Source organism: Schistosoma haematobium, chromosome 4, assembly GCF_000699445.3.
Source record: "Schistosoma haematobium chromosome 4, whole genome shotgun sequence".
NCBI classification, from domain to species: Eukaryota; Metazoa; Platyhelminthes; class Trematoda; order Strigeidida; family Schistosomatidae; genus Schistosoma; species Schistosoma haematobium.
Genome location: NC_067199.1, coordinates 4,283,019 through 4,304,691, shown reverse-complemented (window position 1 = coordinate 4,304,691; position 21,673 = coordinate 4,283,019). Strand labels below are relative to the sequence as shown.

General features: G+C 37.8%; 2 protein-coding genes across 3 annotated transcripts in view; one reads left to right on the top strand and one right to left on the bottom strand.

Moving 5' to 3' along the window:
* MORC2_1 (ATPase morc2) overlaps window positions 1-8,010 on the top strand; it is a 39,537-nt gene extending 31,527 nt beyond the window's left edge. For both annotated transcript variants that reach the window (XM_051215491.1, XM_051215490.1), the window contains one exon: window positions 6,498-8,010. In XM_051215491.1, the coding sequence (XP_051065999.1) occupies window positions 6,498-6,569 (72 nt within the window). In that variant the 3' untranslated portion in view covers window positions 6,570-8,010. The remainder of the gene's footprint in view (window positions 1-6,497) is intronic.
* Window positions 8,011-10,789: 2,779 nt separating this feature from the next.
* Window positions 10,790-21,261, bottom strand: NANOS1 (Nanos 1; the record flags this gene model as incomplete). Its single annotated transcript, XM_012938689.3, has 4 exons — window positions 10,790-11,159; window positions 14,321-14,495; window positions 16,859-16,970; window positions 21,219-21,261. The coding sequence occupies 4 exons, from the start codon at window positions 21,259-21,261 to the stop codon at window positions 10,938-10,940; spliced, it is 552 nt and encodes a 183-aa protein (XP_012794143.1). The 3' UTR covers window positions 10,790-10,937.
* Window positions 21,262-21,673: the final 412 nt, after the last annotated feature.

Genomic DNA, 21,673 nt, shown 5'->3' with positions numbered 1-21,673 from the left:
TCCTCTACAGAAAGTGCATTCGACAGATATTGTAGTACTAGCCAGAGACTCGAATGCTCAGGTCGGGCGTCTAGACACAGAAGAGAGTCGTTTAGGTGGCCGATGGGGACTTGTTGGTCGCAGGTCAGATAACGGGGACCGTCTACTGCAACTGTGTACAGACCACAACCTGTTTCTGACTAGCATTAACTTTCGACACAGTCATCGTCGATGTGCCACCTGGCGTCCTCCCTCTGCATCCCAAGCCTGGACTCAGATTGATCACATCGCGATCAGCTACCACTGGCGTGGTTGTGTAAAAGACTGCCGCTCCTTTTGGAGTACCCATCTGGACTCTGATCATGCTCTGGTCTGTGCCAATCTTACCTTACTTATCAATGGCCAAAGAAGTGACCGCCACCAAAGGATTGATGTCAGCAAGACGGTTGTAACTAAGTATCGAACCGAGCTAGCTTCTAGGCTAGCTACCATCCCACCGAAAAGTGTAGATGAGTATTGGTTGCAACTTCATGACGCCATCAAAATGGCGAGTAAGGTCACTTGTGGGTTCGCGAAACGTCCCGCTTATAAGCACTGGGTTTCTTCAGGCTCCTTACAACTCATTGAAGCCCGTCGGTCTACTCCGGGTGACCGTGAGTTTGACCTCAAACGAAGGCTGTTATGTAATGAAGTTGAGCAAAGCTTGGGTAAGGACAGAGAAACCTGGCGGTCGGAGCGTGCTAATGAGCTGGAAGCAGCAGCTGCATCTGGTAACTACCGAAAACGTTCGACTCATCCGAGCCACTGGCAGCAAGAAGTCTGGTGTGAGCGAAACAATCTGTGAGGATGACGGGACGCCAATCATTAACATTTATCGACGTTCTAGGCGAGGGGCAGTTCAACTAGTCTGCTGCCTCGGCAAAATCGATTAGGCTCTGCTGCTTTTCATGGCATCTGACGAATACTGATCCATCAAATTAGGCGGAAGTCCGCAAGGAACTCCAACTCTTGAAACGCCACAAATCACCGGGCCCAGATGACTTTCCTCCGGCTCTTTTTAAAGATTGTGGTAACTTTCTGGTTAAGGAACTGACTGAGTGGTTTACAAAGGTTTGGCAGTTAGAGTGTTCCAACATCGTGAAATGAGTTAATAATCGTCCCTATCTTTAGAAAGGGTTCACGTCGTTCCTGTAACAACTGTCGAGGGATAAGTCTACTTCCGATTGCGTCCAAACTATTGGCTTCCGTCATGCTTCACACGTTGTTCAAAACTTGAGAAGGATTAACTCGCTGTGAGGAGCAGGCTGGTTTTCTTTCTAGTCGAGGACGTATTGAATATACCTTCACCCTCCGCCAAATGTTAGAACACGTCCATACTTATCACGATCGTAGTGTATCTTGACATCAGAGCTTCCTTCGACTCGTTGGACAGGAGAAGTTCGTGTATCTAGGTAGCTGCACAAATGCCGGTGGTGGCGTGAGAGATCAGATCGATTCGCTTATGGTGAAAGTCAGAGCGGTTTAGTGTCAATCTGGGCCATCTTTGGCGCCTGTGTGATTTATTCTGGCTGTGAGGGGTCGAATCTATAACGCTTCGGTGAGAGCAGTTTCACTCTATGCTTGTTAAGCCTGGCCTCTCCGAGTTGGAGATGTTTGACGACTCTCTGTTTGATCGTCGTTGTCTCCGAAGTATTGCTGACATCCAGTGGCAACACCATGTTAGTAATGCAGAGGTTTAGCATTGTGCGTTCGGGCACAGCGACGATAATTCAATTTGTGTCACTATCTTGAAACATCAACTTCGGTGGCTTGGACATGTTCTAGGAATGTCGTCCCAGACAATTGCATGTCGTGCATTATTCACCGACGCTGGAACTGTTTGGAAAAAGCGGAGGTGGTCAGTGTATGACATTGTGTCGTGGTATATCAGTTGTACAGGACTGGCTTATGTTGATCTTTCACGACTCCCTGGTCGGCTCCTAGAAATGGTGCAATACAGTGGCCCGAGACGTTATTAGATATGACTCAGAATAGAAGCCAGTGACGATCCTGTCTTTACTTTATTTTACTTTCATAAAAAGTGGATGTAACTTCTTTAACTGGAAGAATTCTTTCTGATTGTACCTTTGCTAACTGAACTGCTTCTCCCATTATTATTATTTTATTATCATTGTTATTGTGTGGCGCATATGTATGCCCCTTTACCCGACCGAAGCTGCTACCTTGACGCGGTGGTCGGGCTTGCCTATCGTGATGACCCAATCGAGCTATATGGGCTGGAACATATGTTCCTGTAGGTTCTACCATGCCAGGCAGGTCGATTGGAGAACGGTAAGACTAAAGGCAGCAACTCAAGGCCTGAGGGCGAAGTCGTACTGCTGACTGTACAGAGGTGTGACAGCAGTAAGGTGTTTCCCTCAGACAACCAGCATCTGCAGCGATGCTGCCTTCCCACAAGGAGGGGTGGGGTTGGAAAAGGTCGACCCTAAAAATGTCACACCTCATCTTACCTCACGGATTTCCGTCTCCGGCGGTAAGGCCCTTTGAAGAACGGAGCTAACACGTCAAAAACCTTCCACAAAAAGGCCGTGCGCGACCGGCCTCAAGCAGTTGTCCCCTGGGCTCTGCGGTCACGCTCCCAGGTCTTTAAGACAAACACTAATCCAATTTCCTTTTCAGGTTCCTCAAGAAATACCCTTCCACGGTGTAGGCAGCCGGGAAGTGACACCAGCCCTCATACCCGTAACAGCACACGAGACCAAGTTGGTCACATTCAAATCCTTCCTACACCGCCTAATACCTCTCTTATCTCCATGACTAACCCTCCTCACGTCTCTTTATCACCTCGCACCGCTAGGGCAAACGATTAGAGTACGCGGAACGTTATTCCTGGTCTCCTGAAACCACACTCTAAACTACACGTAGATGCTTTTAACGTCCAAACACTGTGCCAAATAGGACAGCAGGCTTCCTTAGCTAAGACTTTAGAATTCCGCGCCATCGATGTGTGCTGCGTTTCCGAAACGCGCATACAGGATCCAAGTAGTGTCATTCACTTGACCTCACCATGCCAAAATAAAGAACCGACTCGATTCACACTTCGTGTATCTGGAAGCCCTGATTCTGCTTCCCATGGCGTCGTCGGCGTAGGTATAGCATTGAGTCCTAGGGCAGAACTAGCTCTCTTAGAGTGGATCCCAATAGACAGTCGTTTGTGCGCTGTCCGACTGAACGGAACAGTAAGGATCCGAAAAGATAGGGACACTCGTCGTTGCCTCTTCATCGTATCTGCCTATTCTCCCACTGACTGCAGCGCAGATGATGTAAAAGATGAGTTTTACAGAAACCTCTCCGACCTCCGAAAAGCTAGGCGCTCGGATGTAGTAATAATGGCCGGTGACTTTAATGCTCAAGTAGGTAAACTAAGCGATAGGGAAAGACGCCTGGGTGGATCTTTATAGCATCGTGGCTCAAAGAACAGATAATGGCGACCGTCTGTTGCAGCTATGCTCAGATAACCGCCTGTTCCTTGCAAATACTAACTTTAAGCATAAGGAAAAACATCTTTTAACATGGAGACCCCTAATTCGTCCCAACGTTGGACCCAAATAGATCACATCGCTATCAGCCACTGATGGAGGGGCTCGATAGAAGACTGTCGCTCATCCTGGAGCACATGCCTAGATTCAGATCATGCTCTAGTACGAGTGCGTATCTGTCTGCGTCTTACTGGACGTAGGAAAGACGCTGCAAGTAAACCTCTTAGGGCCCTACTTAATGATAGTCAAGCTAAGAGTATATTTCAGAAGCAACTAGGAAAACAGTTAGGCAGCCGTGTATGTGATGCCCACCCCGAGGCAGCATGGAATGATATCCGAAAAGCTGTGGAAACAGCAGTGATATATGCTAGTACGGCAACCCGTAAGGTTAGGGAGCAACACTGAATCTCAGCAGCATCTATCGCACTGATAGATGCTCGGAAACTCATTCCACCTGGCTCTGAACATAATGAGGAGCGGAGTCAGCTTAAGCGCAAGCTGACAAGAAGTCTACGCAATGATCGTGAACAGTGGTGGGTAGCGAAAGCAAGAGAGATGGAAAAGGCAGCGGCAATAGGTAATAGCAGACAATTGTTCAGACTTGTTAAGGAAACCGGTATTAGGAAACCGACTGTTAGTGAAACAATCTCAGAGAAAGATGGACATATTCATTCTCAATCCAGGAGATTGGATCGATGGACAGAACACTTTAGGGATCAGTTCAACTGGCCTTCAGCCACACTTCGGTTTCCCACGATCTCCAGTCAACCTGAATGGCAAGTTAATTTAGGTCCTCCGACTCTTTATGAAGTTGAAAAGGCTATCGCAAATCTGGAGTGAGGGAGAGCAGCAGGCCCTGACAAGTTTACTCCTGAGATTTTTAAGGATGCTGGTTCATTATAGGCAGCGAGATTAACCGAGGTCTTTGGTAGAATTTGGGAACTGGTCTCAATCACTGATTGTGCCAGTCTATAAGAAAGGACAAAAGTCCTCTTGTGACAATCACAGAGGAATCAGTTTGACTAATATAGTGTCTAAAATATTAGCTTCCATAATACTTCGACGCCTAACCAAAGCTCGTGAAGAACAGACTAGAGAGAATCAGGCTGGTTTTCGACCTGGACGTAGTTGTATAGATCAGATATTCACACTACGTCAGGTTCTAGAACACAGACACACATTCAGACGCCCCACAATGGTAGTATTTCTCGACCTTAAAGCAACATTCGACTCTGTCGATCGTAAGGTTCTATAGCAGTGTTTGTCACTGAAAGGAGTACCAAAGAAGTACATTAACCTTGTAAAGGCTCTCTACTCGAACACAACTGGTAGTGTGAGAGCTTATGGCGAACTGTCATCAGAATTGATTGCCTCAAGTGGTGTTCGTCAGGGCTGTCCACTCTCTCCATTCTTGTTCAACTTTGTCGTCGACGTACTTTTAGAGATAACACTTTCCTCATCTAAATTTCCAGGGGTTGAACTTCTACCGGGAGGTTCACTTGTTGACTTAGAATATGCTGATGACAGTTTTATTTGGTGAAGACGCTGACAAAATGCAGAGTCTTCTGACCACTCTAAGCAACAATGCAAACATGTTCGGGATGCGATTCTCCCCCTAGAAATGCAAAATGTTGCTTCAGGATTGGCTTGCATTGACACCCGATCTAATGATAAGGAGTGACGTAATTGAGCGTGTCGATCGCTCCACTTATCTTGGAAGTCTCATCAGCCCTTGTGGTCTAGTGTGTGACGAAATCTCAGCACGGATACAGAAGGCTCGACTAGCTTTTACCAACTTGCGTCATTTATGGCGTAGGCGAGATATCCGTCTATCAACCAAAGGACGTGTTTACTGTGCAGCAGTTCGCTCCGTCCTACTTTATGGCAGTGAAACGTGGCTGGTAAGAGTAGAAGATATTCGTAGGTTACTAGTATTTGATCATAGGCGTCTTCGAAACATTGCTTGTATATCCTGGGACTATCGAGTAAGTAACGCAGTTGTTAGGAAACGGGTACTAGGTAAGGTTGGCAAATCAATTGATGAAGTAGTGAAACTTTATCAGGTGAGATGGCTGGGACACGTGTTACGTATGCCCAACGACCGACTGCCTCGACGTGCGATGTTCAGTGGTATAGGAGTAGGTTGGAAGAAAGCTAGGTGCGGCCAGACCAAAACATGGCACAAGTCCATGAAGTCACTGACAAGTGGACTGAGCCATGTTGCTAGGTGTAGACTACCTGGTTGGGAACCGCGAGATGATAGCAACCGATGGTTAGAGACCCTGAATGACATGGCTCAAAATTGTTTGCAATGGCGCAGGTGCATCCACTCTCTGTGTTCTCCCAAATTTTGATCTTATTCCTCCTTGTCTCTTTTTTTCTCTTTCCAAATTTATTTCACTGTATTATACCCTTTAAATAACATCTCCAAACACTAATTTTCCTGATTACTGCTTATGCTCTCTACCACTACGGGATTCGAATCGACCACTGCATCTCTGTGCTAATGTGGTGTGGCAACTCGAACTGATGTACTTACGTACGAAGTTCTACGTTGTTACTAACTGACTGACTGATGCCCCTTCGTACCAGTATTTATTTATTCAAATAAATAAATAAAATGGTCTGGATAATGGTGAAAACCAGAAAGCTTTGGTTATTTGCTTCTTCCTGTTGTGGTACTAGATCATGAATCCATGACCAAACTTATAATATTCAGGTTCATTCAAGAACCACGTTCCCAACTCCAACGTTTTTGCCACGATCATCTAATACTGCAGGCAGCGACAGTCTTGATCCTGATACTTAATACCATAGTATTTTACTTAAAACCTGGTGTCCCGATTTGTTACTTAACAGGTCGCTAAGCAATGGTGATTTTAAAACTAGTTTACCATGATATATTCCTGACAAAACATTTCTGAACTGATGCCGTTTATATCCAATCTCACATATATACGATTTTTGTTTCTATTGTAGAGCTTTACTGAACCACTGAGCGACGGTGAAGAAGTTGACAATTATATCAGAAATTTCCTTAATAAAGATTAATCTAATTGTAATAAAGGCAGCCAAACGTGTTTTTAAAATTATTGTTGTCAACAAGATCATTGTATACCACTTTTTATCTCTCATGTATTCAGTCACTCCGAATAAATTCTCTTTTCCCTCTAATTTCTTACATTTTGTAATTTTCCCATGCTTTATTCATTCCTCTATTATTGGAGTGTATATGCAGCTATTGTTAAATATTGTGTTTATTTATAAACATAACTACTAATGTACACCTTATGATATTATTCTGATCTTGTTGAATCTCTCAAACGATCCTTAAACTTCTTTGTGCAGATTTTATTGTTCTTCAGAACTACTATTAATTTCACGCTTTATTATTTCAGAGGGGACTACATACATTTGTCTATTTAGTACATAAACATTCTCTGTATATGTCTATAGAACTTGTTAATAATCGTAATCACTATAAAGCACTCTTTTTCACTCCACTGTTTTTGTAATTATTTCTCTCATCCCATCCATTCATTTCTTGTTGTTAATCACTTTGCGAATGTATCTTGATTACATGTTACTGAATGGTTTCATGAAAAAAACGTCAATCATGTCATGCATTCATCTCACGTTTATATTCCTTTATTCATAAAGATTTGACCACGACCACCAGTAAATCCACTATAATTGCTACCATTGATTACTGGGAGATACTCGTAAATAATCGATTAATTTGCCATTAGCTTTATCGCTGTACAGTCATCACCATTTTGTGTTACCCATTTTTCCTGTCCCTTTCATGTGTAATCGTTTCCAAACTAAAGATTACGAGTTATCCGGTAGTCTTTTTCCTTATACACATGTTTGACATGCATAAAAATTTCGTATGTTAATACCTCATAATGATACAAATGTTTCCCGTGTTTTTATAAAATTAAATTAGTCAAGTATGTTCTGTCTGTTTGTTTGAAGTTTCTAAAGTACCTAATGTTGGTTGTAATGAAAAATAAACTTAATTGTCATAATCAGTAATTAGGAAGACAGTCTCTGACTTAGGTTGTGTGAAGGGAATGGCTACGCGTGAAATTACAGTGATCAATAAGCATTACTTAGGAAATATACTTCTGTCTTATTGAAAGCATTAGGTGTCAATATGGTGAATGAACAAATCATTCTAGGATCGTCCATCCAAATACATCGTATTAGACCGAGTAAGGATATAATATTACGAGAAATTGCTTCATATAACAAAACGTAACCCTGAGCCACATTTTTCGGTCCGATGCTCAGCTTCTCAATAAGTCACAAGCTCAAACCTTGTTCAACTTAAGATTTGGCAGCTCCACAGTATTACTTTTCTACATACAAACGATATAGCTTGAATAAATGAATTAAGTTGAGGGAGGTCAGAGCAAGATTCAGAACGATCAGACGAGGACTAAGCACCCGGCCTTTTAATGAGGATTCATTAATGTTACCTCCCCACTTCAGTTTTCCTTACCACCAAGCGGAAGTCCATAGGGTAAGGTGAGGTGTCACATTTCTAGAGTCCACCTTTCCTAACCCATTCATTCCATTGTAAGGCAGCATCGCTGCTATGCTGGTTGTCTGAGGGAAAAACTCCTTACGCTCATGATTTTGAGATGGTGAAGATTTGTAGCTGAGGTGGATAATTTTGGAGTCTTGTTCTCTGAGCTGGATGATTTAGTCATGGAGCTTTCATCTTACACAGTCGGCAGTACAACTTCGCCTTCGAACCTTAACTTACTACTTTAAATCTTACCGTCCTTCACCTGACATGTTAGGACCTAAAGAAACATGTGTCCCGGCCAATATTGCTTGGTTTAGTCCACGATAGGTAGGAATGGCTGTCACGCAATTGTGGTTGCGTTACTTACCACCAACTCCACATGCTGCCTTAAAGGCAGGTATGTTTGCCTGATGAATCCAATCGTTTCCCTTACCGCATTACGCATACTACATTTTATTTTCAAGATAAATAAAAACTTCATGTCTTAGCTGTCTGGACTGTGCTTTTTATATTGGATAAGTAGCGGTAAGTAAAAAGCCCCAAGAGACCTATGATAGTATTATTTTGGAGTCGCCAAACGGATTCTGAACAACAAGTAATGATGATATCTTCGTGACACTTATAAACGACTATTTTTAAATCAACGATAACATACCGAGGGTACAGATCCAGATGATTAATTTACCTCCTAACATTTATATTGTAATATATTATAATCGTTTTTTTTCGCTTGTAAACTGAAGAATCTAACACAAGCAAACAAATGTGTAAGATCTTTATTGAAGGTTAGGAAGTAGATAGTGTTCAGCGGCAACAAGTATAGGTTCTTAATCAAGAAATGAAACTGATAAGAACATAAAGACAATGAATTGTGTTAGTCGTACACACAAGAATGTATAACCAGTATCACGAACACTGCGAAATTCCTACAGTTGGGTGGAAGATATATTTAGACAACTAAAGACATGGACTTCAAGGTTCTAAATTTGGTATCTGGAGTAAGAAAAGTCTCAGATTAGGTCATCTGCCGAAGTAGTTGTGTGTACCAACCGCTCCACTTATCTTGGGAGTCTCATGAGTCCTGATGTCAGACGAAACATCGGTACACATCTTAAAGGCTCGACTGACTTTTGCTTAACTTCAGTCACTTTTGGTGTAGGCGAGATACCCGTCTTCTAACCAAAGGACAAGTTGATTGCGTAGCAGTTCGCTCCGCCCTACTTTATGAATGTAAAACAGCCATCAAGAGTAGAGAATATCAGTAGGCTACTGGTATGCGATCATAGATATATTTGAAGCATTGCTTGTATTTCGTCACCACGGAGCATAAAACGTCTGGGCTGGGAGTAGGGTATTAGGTAAGATGGGAAATCGATTGATGAGGTAGTAAGTCATCAACTGAGGTGATTGGGACATGTGTTACGTATGTTAAACCACCACCTACCTCGACGGGGAATGTTTCCTGGTGTAGAAGTAGGCTGTAAGAAGCTAGAGGAGGCCAAACCCAAACATGGCATCAAGTCCATAAATTTACTGACAATTGAATTGAGCCATGTCGATAGGTGAAGAGCAGCTGGTTAGTGTTGGAGTGATTATCGTAACCAAATTGTTAGAATTCCAGTGACACGGCTCAAAATCGTTTGCAACGGAGCGGATGTTTCCACATTGTCTTTCCCCAAACTCCGAGATTCTTAATTCCTTATAGATTTTGTTTTTCTTTCACTAATATATATTCTCCTAGCGAATCATATTTCTGATGCCTAACATTTTGTATTACCACTGATACTGTTACTACCTATACTACTCTGGGATTTAGCCCGAGAATTTCACCTCGGTGTATTCAATGAGTACGGCGAATTTAACCGATGCACATACGTACCAGGCTTTACGTTGTGAACGACTGATCTAGGTCATAAGCAATATGCCTGGATAATACACAATAAAGTGAATATAAGTTCAAGGAATCACATTGCAAGCGTGTACGTGGTTTTCAGAAATTGCGAAGAAAATACTTATCGCAAGACATAAAGCGTAAATTCGCCGATGAGCAGTTAAAGGCAAGAACCCCACCATACACATAATTGGTTTCGCTAGTTTGTGTGAAGCGACAAACATTCATGTAACGTGATACATTCGATTTCCTTTTGATACACAAAATGAATTGTATGAGAATGCTTCAGAACGGTGAAATCGAGTTCAAAATAGACAGCAGTTGCTTCCTGCATACAGCATTTTGTAAATACTCCGGGACTGGTATCAGGTTGGAACAGGTTCATGTAGGAAGTTATATTTATGTTAAGTGAAAACATCCATTAATTCCTCAGGAAATCAAAGAGTTGTGCAATAAACCAGTTCATCCAACTTCATTATTGACTGCATTACGACCTCCGAGTAAGAATAATGTGTGTCTTCACATCATGGTGTGTTTACAACACTGTTGGTTTGTGGGTCGTTTATGTAAACCAATAAACTAGAACCAATCAAATATTCTACAAATCATCAGCACTAAAACATTGAATAAAATACTTTTACCTTATGATAGTGATCTGGTAAATTTACACAAAACCTTGAACCTTAATAACTTAAGGTAATCCAAGGAGGTTGCATTTAACTTGGATGTTAAAACTTACTAGATATACGTTCTTCTTTTAAAAGGTAGAAATAAACCATTAGACTCTGACTCACAGAGAATCATACTGACTAAGCAGAAAGAGAACCTTTTCCCATTATAAACTGATCATGGAATAATTTATTAGCATTGATTTATGGTGATAATAATAATAACAATAATAATAGTCAATATATCATCATAAATATCATCATAAATCGGTTGGAAAATATTTCATTTGAATTGTCCTTTTATTATCAAGTAGATTTCATTCTTAAATTGAATTCGATGTAGAGAACTGTATCGGTTCCAACAAACCAGCTTCAATCATAGGACAAGTTGGTCCACCACTACTGTTACCATTTCGATTATTATATGTTAATAATAATCTCGGACAATATCTTATTGTATGAGCACGATCTTTAGTAGCACCGCATAATGGACAAGTAAATTTACGTAGAATTGGACAAGTTACTCGACCAAAACGATCTTTAACCTGGATTATAGATGGGAACAAAGCGTCCGTGTACTTATACATTTATATATCTTGTATTTACTAGAATAACAAAATTGCATTTTTGATTTGGTACGTCACGAGATTGAAAACAACAACAAGAAATAAAGTATATGATCTTTCCAACAAACACTCGATTAAAGGAAGTAATACTAGTACTGTGGTGTGCTACTGATGTCGACAGATATAAGTAGTATGTATTATCAATCAAAAGTGAAATGCCTGGAGGTAGAAGGTTACGAAGATCGAAGAGAATAAGAATAGAGAATGATTGGTGTGGAAATAAAGGAGTAATAATGTATGAGACAACTGATTGACATTTTGCAAATAAAATATTTACTGAATGGTCCTCAGATATTCTGTAATTTCGTATTCAAATACATCCGATTGTCTCCACTTGTGTTCCCGTTCACTACACTACTGCGAATACCAAAGGTTTTAATCACCTATTGTGTTGATATATGATTTACACTTACTCATAAAACATCAGAAGTCAGACTTCCTATTTATTGTGATATTACAAATAAATTGTTTTATCACTACAAACCATCCACTGCTCAATCTATTTGAAATTATCAAAGTTTTACTTAAAAACTGATAATTAATTGTTCAATTATATTTAAACGCTGATAACCCTGATTCTATTTAACCTTGTTGGTCAGTTTCTATTCAAACTATTCTAAGATTTATATGATGCTGGTGTATGACTTTTGCCTCATGACAATAACCCCGCACATTTAGCACTGATTTTATCTGAGATTATGATCCGTTATAAATCAGCCTATCAACTACTCACTAAACTTAATTTTCCCCAATTTCCTATGATTCTCGCAATTCAAAATGCGAATATGGAGGGGGGGGGTAACATTGGAAAGATGTAAAGACGATAAGGTGCGAAACAAAGAAGTTGAATGAATCCAACTTCTGTATTGAACCACGAAAATGGAAATAGTACATTTATATTGTCATAAATGGTGACCATTACAAAAAGACGTCAAGATTGATATACTCTGAAGTTTGTGAAGTTTTTTTCATGATTTCAATTAGAGTATTTATCTAACAGATTATATATTTGCCAGCTTTCTGATTAACTTCTCTTACCCAAACTAAACAGTATCGACAAGATTCGTGTTAAAAATCATCGAATAAAAATACTAGTTTTGGTTTTTCTAGTATAAAATTGTTAGAGCACTAATAAATCACTCTATATTGGTAGACACTAGCATGTTTGCCTAATTCTTTATGGTGATCAAATTGTATTGATCGTGTTGTAACATTATTCATCAGTCTATGTTATTTGATACTGTAGGTGGACTGTTTGGTTTTAAGTCTTTCAATTCACTCATCAGGTAAAAGTGAATTTAAGTTGCGTTCTGACCTGTGTGACACTCCTGATTATAACACTGAATGATGACGCGACTTAGGACCCAGTTATGCAGCGCTAATCAACTTAAGACTTCAGATGCACAGCTCGCTGATGAGTAATGACATTAAAAAACTTAAGTCTAGAGCTTCTTTCCAATTTCACCCGAGTTTACACATTGCACAAAAAAACATATCATTTAACTTGTCACAAATCACAAGAGAAAACCAGTAGAAATGGGGAGTTGACGATATAAGGCTACGAGTTATGTAAGTTATATTGAGTAATGAATGGTGGAATGCTCAGGTCCTCTAACCACTATTTTGCATTATCCTAAGGCTCTCACTGTTGGGGTGATCCAGAAAGCTTCTCGCAAATGATGAGAAAGGATTAGGAAACACTAAGAGGCATTTTAGCCAATCAGCGTTCATTAGAAGTCTGGACAGAAACATCAAGGAAGTGAAGTCACATGAGTTTCTGGTTGGGTGATTACTATAACGCTACTATGTTTGGTAGCATTCCAGAATTTTCGGGAAACCCAAGGACATGTAAAATATTATAAAAACCCTATATTTTCTGTATTAAAACGAATGTTTGGAGTAAAGTACCTATCGTATACTTTGCCCCTTTTCTCTCGTGTTCGGGTCGCTGTGTAGCTCTAGCTTGGGGGTTACGAGAATAGCTTAAGAACCGAATACAACGTTCAATTAGCGAGACTTATCATTCACTTAGAAATTTTACATCGTGCAGTTTTACTTTTGGACGTATAGTATTAGATTTACTTAAAATCCCTACGGGTCCAGCTATATGTAAGAGGCAAAATAATTAAAACGTAGACGAGTTGGAAGGAACTTAGTAGGTATCTATAAAAGTTAATTTTCATCTGTTTAGTATCTAATAACAGTTAGATGTGCAAGAATAAGAACTGATCCTGTTCTTAGTTGATCCATGAGTGATGATATTCAGAAGCGAACTACTACAGATCTTCATCACATATCATCTCACGTTTATCTGTTTTACTACAACAAGCAACGGCAATGAAGAGTTAAGCCTCACTCTAATGGAACACTTCAACCACGATTACTAAGGTGTCTTGAAATTAATTCTATAATTTAATCCTGGTCGTAACGATTTGTAGCCAAGTAGAAAACCACTTCATCTGGACTATAGAAGAAACTTTTGAAAATTAGCTCGATCATTTCAAGTATTAGTTGAGCTACCATCGATTAATTTACCTCTATCTCTGTTAATTAGCTAGTAGTTTTTCAACAAACTTTTAATCAATCATTCATTAAAAATAACTAGACATATTCAAATCAATTACGGCTGACTGTTTCAATGACTATTACTACTATTATCACCATTATTCATTCAAACGTTTGGCATGATTGTTTAATTCATATATCTAGGTTATACAGTTATCGAAAAAGTCACTCATTGATGAACCATGCATAACTAATTACCCACCTCTTAACACCCACGTATTATACACAGATACAACCAGCCACTGTCATCAAGATACATTTCATAATTGAGAAGCTCCCAGATATAGTTAACTGTAACTTGATTTACACAAATTTATCTACGCTGTACAGATTAGGCGATATATATGGTGAGGTTTCATATCACACAGAATATTTAGACTACTTTAGAAAAGAAATAGTTCAAGCGATAAATCAATATAGAACCAATAAACTGGGTATTTTTTTGTAAAGTAACTAGTTCTATTTCTGTAATCAAAATGAAAAACGAAACTCTTGAAAATAATAATTTCACTCACTTTATGACTAGTATACATCTCTTTAGGTTCATTGTTGTTACGACAAAATACACACAAGTCTACATTTGCTTCTAATAATCTTTGAGTAGAAATAGCCATATTTTGTAGAAATTTTGCTAAATCTAGTAAATGACTTTCATCCAATGTTTGATTTGATGTTAAACATGTATAAATGCTAAAAAGAAAGGTAATCGTCATTTTGTAAATTGTCGAATATATTTTAGAACTGATTAAGACCGTTATGAAAAGACTATATTTGCTAACATTACTCTCCAATAATCTAAAAAGAATAGTTCCTAAGATGCTTTGCTTAAATATGAGATAATGTAGCAGTGTAAACCGACAGTTCCCCCAAGGATCAAAATCAGGACTTTTAAGCCTCATAACGAGTATAATAAGTATGGAATTTCTTTTATTCGGTAGAATTCAAATTGGGATCAGCCACTGTGATATAAAGATTCTGACACTGAGTTGTTTGGGTGGCCTAAAGATTAAAATTGATGTTACCCCCGGTGTTTGAATCCAAGACTAAAGGTACTAGGATGACATTTTTCCAACTTTCCCTATTTCTTAATGGCTAACTTGAATCAATCCGTGAATAACGTCTGCACACATCTGCTAACAGAAACTTTTGGAACTAGTCACTTACTGAATATCACCCTATTTATCCACACTGAGATCATAAATTGTTCGAATTTTTAATAAGATTTCAAGATATATATATATATCTTGAAATCTTATTAAAAATTCATAACCTGTAAAGCCAAACAAGCTGGATGTCAAATAGAAACTACTTAATTAAATTGTGTAAGGATCGAGTTCTTCTACACACCAATGAAAGACTAGAGTAACAGCAATTATTGTATTCCAATCCGACAGCTCAATCGTATCCCAAGGGTAAAAAGATGTTTTTATGTTGATTGTTAAGTGTATATTGATAAGGCATTCGGAAATTAGGACGAATCAGCTACGCAGTGAATCTTGATTATCAAAGGTTTTCCAGCCTGAATAAATCATTCTCGTCATTCGACTCAAATTGCATTACTGAGTTCACTACATTTTTGATATTGATGACTCAAATTTTACATCAAGTTAAAACTCATTAAAACCGTTACAGAATTAAAATAGATAACATTTTATGTTGGCCTTCATTCACAAGGCAATCAATTTGTAAAGTATGCAAACTATAATTTAAACTTTTTTTGAACAGAACTGAGAAAACTATGCAAACCTACTTTAAGAACAATCCTTCATTCAATCTACATGTACTGGCTTTGCTTCTCTAATCTATCATCCTTGTAACCATTGTAATATAAATCTCAAAAGTGTTTGAAATCAAATTGCAATGAGGAGCGGCAACTACAGTTTATTAGCGGATAGCGAAGATCACAAAACTACAATCACATCAAGCGAATTTGAAGTAGGGAGGCGGATATATGTGTGCGAGCAAATACAGAGGCAAACTTATACTCAAATCGCATAAGGGCACAGTAAGGCAAAACAAAATCTAATAATAGGATTTGAGTACATACATACATAAGGAAGAGAAAGAATCATCGAGTGATGTTTAAGCAATCAACATCTTAGCTAGAGTCTGTCATGTGATCTCGAGATCGTAGTAGTGCAAAGAAATAGACGAATTGTTACTGCTCTATTAATACTGTCTGTTAAGTAAGTTAATAAAAGGGATTAATGAAAATTAACTATGATCGAAATTGGTTGTAGGATAGTTGCTATATCCATTTGAAAAACATAGGTCTGTAAAAAGAAGTGAAGTTACTTCATAACAGAATTTTTACATTTTGGCTCACATGCCTAATAAATTCAGATCAAACTTCAGAATTGTACTACTGACTCAACAGTGAGTAGTAAACGCTTACTCAATCACTAAGGTAAACTTCCTAGCTAAATCAACTCTCTTCAGTTAATTGAACTGATCGGTTTGTATATAAGAATATAAGAACAAAATCAAGAAAGCAACAACTCTATTGCCAACAGATTATAGATTACAACTGATTGAATGAAATTACTAAATTAGACTTAGTTTGAAACTTTAACAAATACATGAAATTGATTAAGAGGTATTTCATTCCAAGTGACAAACCACTAAATACAGTTGCAGTGCATTGTTTTTGCTAACATTAGACCATTAATGTACTTCTTATATAAAATATGCATATATACTGCACTTATCAAGATTAAACATCAGTGTACAAAGAATTTATTGTTGTTATCTTTGTAAACATTCACAATACAAAACATCAAAATGTATATCATACCTTAATATAATACTGAAAAAGTGGTTCGTTCACAACTAACTACATTATTCTTGACTGTAAACAACTAAGCAACAATATAATGAATACAAATGAAAACATACAAAGAAGGTATGTCACAATATGATATGACATGATAAATAGATTTCACTTACTATTTTTAAAAATGATATCAATAACATTGATGTAAATGAGTGTACTTTCAAAGTAATAAAAACAAGATAACGAGTTAATTACTACTAATACTACTACTGCCACTCACATATTTCTCCATCCAATCATACATCGAATATAATATAAATACTGTTCTGTTTGTCTTCTACTACCATTACTATTATTATTAGTAGTATGACCATCACTAATTAGATCTCTAGCTAAAAAGAAAAATAAATAAGAAATATAGGTGAATTTTCAGATGGTGGAGATTTGTAGCTCAGGTGGATGATTTTGATGGAGTTTTGTTCTCTGAGCTGGATGGTTTGCACAGAACAAGCTGTGAAAAACATATGGAGAAATTCGAACACTTCACTTCTATCTGAAGTTTGTGCTGATGATGTCCTTCAATAGAACGATGACAGCTCCACGACTAAATCATCCAGCTCAGAGAACAAAACTCCACCAAAATATAGATGAATTGTAATATATTTATTAATGTACATGTTCTTTTATTTCTAAGTGCAACTACTAAATAACTTGATGAGATGTGGAATCATGTTTTGATTGAACGTGTTTACAGTGAATTAATAAATTAAATATATCAAGAATGGGAATTTGTGGAAGATTGTAGTAATTTTAATAAATGAATTCATGAGTCAATCTAATTTAGATCGCAAGTGAAAACCTGTGAAATTACTATAATCTTCACAAATCCAAAATCATGTGCTTACTGATGACTAGCATTAAGATGGATTACTTGGAGTTCTAGTGAAAAGCCGTAATCAGTCGAGTCCAATCCGTGTCGAGTGGAGACAGTTATCAATATCAGACAATGAATGAAGGGTTAGAAAAGATCATGGATTGATTGAAGTTAGACATTAATATCGTTGGATGCCAGTTCAATAGTCTGGAGGTTAAGCGATTGTGCATGAGACTAAAGGTCTCGGGTTTGAGCGCCTCGTGAGGGATTATGGATGCGCATTTGTGAGGACGGGACGGCCATCCAGTGCTCTCAGGTTTTCAATAGTGGTCTAACCTAAGATCGACTCATGAATGCAATTACTAAAATTACAATATGTCAAATTCTAGTTTCTAAATTACTCAAGAACATTTGAATGTATTTACAGTATATCCGGAGAGTAGGAAAAAGCTTGTATATATTTACAAATTATATTACACGTAGTATATTTGATATGTAACCACCACCTAGTGAACCAGGAAGAGATAGTGCTATATTACAGGATGCCTGAGTTACTAAGAACACCAAATCCTATGTAATAATTATATCAAGATTGTAAAACTGCATACATAAAACCAGGTATTTAACCGGTAAGATAAAATTTGCTCAATATGGAATAAACAATTGAAAAGAAAAATGAGTCATTCAACCCAAGGTGGCACAGAACCTTGTACAAATCTCCGTTGTTGATTTAGACTCTCGAGTATTTACTCGTTTAACTGTGAAATATAAAACTGCAAAGGAAACTATCACGTCTCATGGTGTATAAGCTGAGATCAGTTACAATTACTATAAAACGAGCATCAATTAAAAGTAAATGACTTCGTCTAAAAGAAAATTTTATTTCAGTTCAAAAGTTCCTCGTCAACTTTCGACACATTACTTCAAAAGAGTCTTCCTTCAAAATATAAAAAAGGTTATTGTGAACATTCTGTAAGACGTCGATTAAGTTCCCAAGAAACTGGACCTTAAGTGTATACAAGAAATCATACATAGAGTCGACAAACTCCTGGAGATTGTAATGGCTCAAGGAAATGCTTAGATTACTAGTCGACGCATCCTTATTTAATACTGACAGTTGCTAGAAACCCGATAAACGAGGTCAACAATTTTATGGCTGGGACAAAATACGTGTTAAGTCAAATTTGGTCGTATTTATACACACTTATGGTAAATAATTATCTTCCTTTGTAAAAAGATCATGAAAGACAACAGAGGTGTAAAATCAAAAAGTCTAGAGTTTGGAATAATACCATGTAGTCAAGCCCTTATATGTACCGGCACTACAAACAGAACACACAGAATGTAGTCTGTTTGACTACATTGTAACGTTAATTAATTACCAAAACATGGTCTACAATTCTTGGACCTACATTGTACATCCAGTAGCATAGACGTCAGTTGCGATGCACTTTTAGTGATTTGTTTTTTTATTCTCATTTATACCCACTTCTTAAATGGGCCATCATGTATCATCGTTTCTACGCATACTTTGACAGTCGTAGTTATATCTACTTTTGGTTTTATCATGTAACGGGTTACTAACGCGACTCTAGTTATTCCTAAAGATTTAACATGTCCACTGAAATCTTAATAGCAATGATATACACACCATATTCACATTAAATGACTCACATTCTCTCTATGAAAAAAATGGATTTTTGTTTACTGGACATATATTCACTTCAGAATTGTTTTGTTAATGATCATGTGTGGTAATTTCCACTGTTTTCTGAAACTTCGAACTACGGTCCCAAACACAAGATTGGAACTACTTTTATTCCCAACTCCTGAAATGTTTCCAAATATAACTTCATATCCAAGAATTAATTCGTTCTTAATCATTTGAACGGATGTTTGTTAGTATTTGGACGGTCTTACAAAAATTTATATTTAAGATTTCGATTATTTTCTATCTGTTGGTAATCACAATGGCTGATTACTGAAGTGGTAATAATGTCATGTTTACCCACCCCCATGTGACTGTGTGACTGAGATTCTAAATAAACCTCAGTACCAAGTGACGAAGTACGTTGAGGGCCGGTTTCAAAACACCGCTTTATTTGTTTTTTCTGACTCCAATGATGAAGTCAATGCTATGACTTCAAAAGTGACAAGCCAATATGGTGTATTCATGTGGTGTGTAACTTACTACTATCAGTGTCTGCGGACTAAATAGATACAGAACCTTCCAATCATTGCATAAATACTTAATCCATAATTATTATGAGGGTTTCTCCAGAAACCAATGAATCCAACAACCAAAGAGAATAAAAATGACAGAAAACTAGGAAATAAGCTTCAGAAGCTATTCATTTGGCAGTTTGCAGACCGCTTTCTTAGTTATACTTGGCATATATTTCGAATGCAATCGCAAGATACAACAGCTAGGTAAAATCGACACCACTTCTCAAAGACATTCGTTACGTGGTAAGGAAAAAAGTAAGCTTAATAAGATTACTAAGAAACTACCATACAAACATAATTCCAACTGAGAAATGAAGGTAAATTATGTACTTACCAAACTAAGCCCAGTGTTTGGAAGCTATATTATTCGATGAGCAACCATATTCCTTAATTGAAGTGATAGAAACAACCGATTCGATTAAGGGCTAGAAATCACACTGCACATCAGAACATTATATCGAAAAGTAGCTACTGAGTAAAATTAACAACACTATACCACAGTCATCGGACAAAAGGTATAAACTTGGTTGCACAAACACTACATGAAAACAAATTGAAATTTTCAAAGCAACTGACAAACAAAGTTGGTACATTAATCTAACATGCTAGGTTTACCGTTCTAAAGTATGTGCATAATAACGAAATCTATGTTCGTCGTCAACAGAAAACTTATGATACCCAAAATGACTTTACAACGAGACCTAAAATGGGAAGTGTTTAAAAGACAACAGTGCTGTCAGATAAATATTCGGTAATCATAAAATAAATGAAACTTAGCCCTTGACCCTGGTTCACATTCCGTTCAGAATTAAGATCACCTAGAATAACCGTCTCAGTTACTAGAAACTGTCGAAAATAATAGAATCCTATAAACAATCCGCTTGACTTTGGTGTAATTAAATGTTACAAATTACAAAAGTTATGAATGACCAGTTGTATTCTGCGATTATATCGACTTACTGTGTCGTATAGCTACTCCTGTAGTATTCCTTTCTAACCACCTATCTAGGGGTTGTTTAAATAAAACTAATCAAACACATTTCGCCTAAATCTCATGAATAGATTAGTCACAGCCAACCGTTCTGTATTAGGATCACAAGAGAAACTCATCTGTTCAACATTACAGACCAACGATAAAAGTTTGAGGACAGTAGTAACAACTAAGAAAGCTTGGATCACGAAAAGTAGTCATATCCCTCCTTTTACTAATTTTATTGAAGCTTCAATTGTTCTGTATTAAATTGACCAACCAGATTATCAAACGATCTGATATTGGGATCATAATGATGGGTTCGAGGTACAGTAGGAACACTTATGCTTTTTAAGATCCAGACAAGTCAGTAAGTTGCAAGGATAAATGTACATCCTAGACACTGCCGCTAGCCGATAGCAAACAACCACATCATATGCCATAGTGTAACTTCCCTATAGGCCTCAGTTTTTAAATTCCAATGGCCAACAAAATACTGAAAACAGTCAACATAAGGTATGGAAAAACCTGGAATCATATATTATAACCACGATGACAGTGACGACCTACCATTTGTTTGGACGATCTCGATATCATTAGTCCTAAGAGACATAATCCACGTGTCCAAGCTGTCAAATGCCGTTACCTGGATTCTGTTTGCAGAAGCTTAACTGGTGTAGGCCAGTAATTAATTGACCAATCAGGGTTCAGCATAACTGAACAGAGGGGTGTAATAAATCTGTTCAGTAAAAAAATCATTATGAGAACTTGACAACGGTTGGATAAAAAAATCGCGATGAGAATCAATCATAGGTTAGAATGTATTTGAGATCTATGGTAGATTCACGTTAGGATTCATTGACGGCATAGTAGTGTAGATGTGTCTAGCTTTTATACGAAGCAGAAGCTGCCATATTGATCCAATCAAAATCTCACCTTTTAAATTCCCTACGGCTGCCTAGACTAAACCATCATCAGCACAAATCTGCCCTTGTGCTAGAAATTGCATTCAACAGAATAGTAGT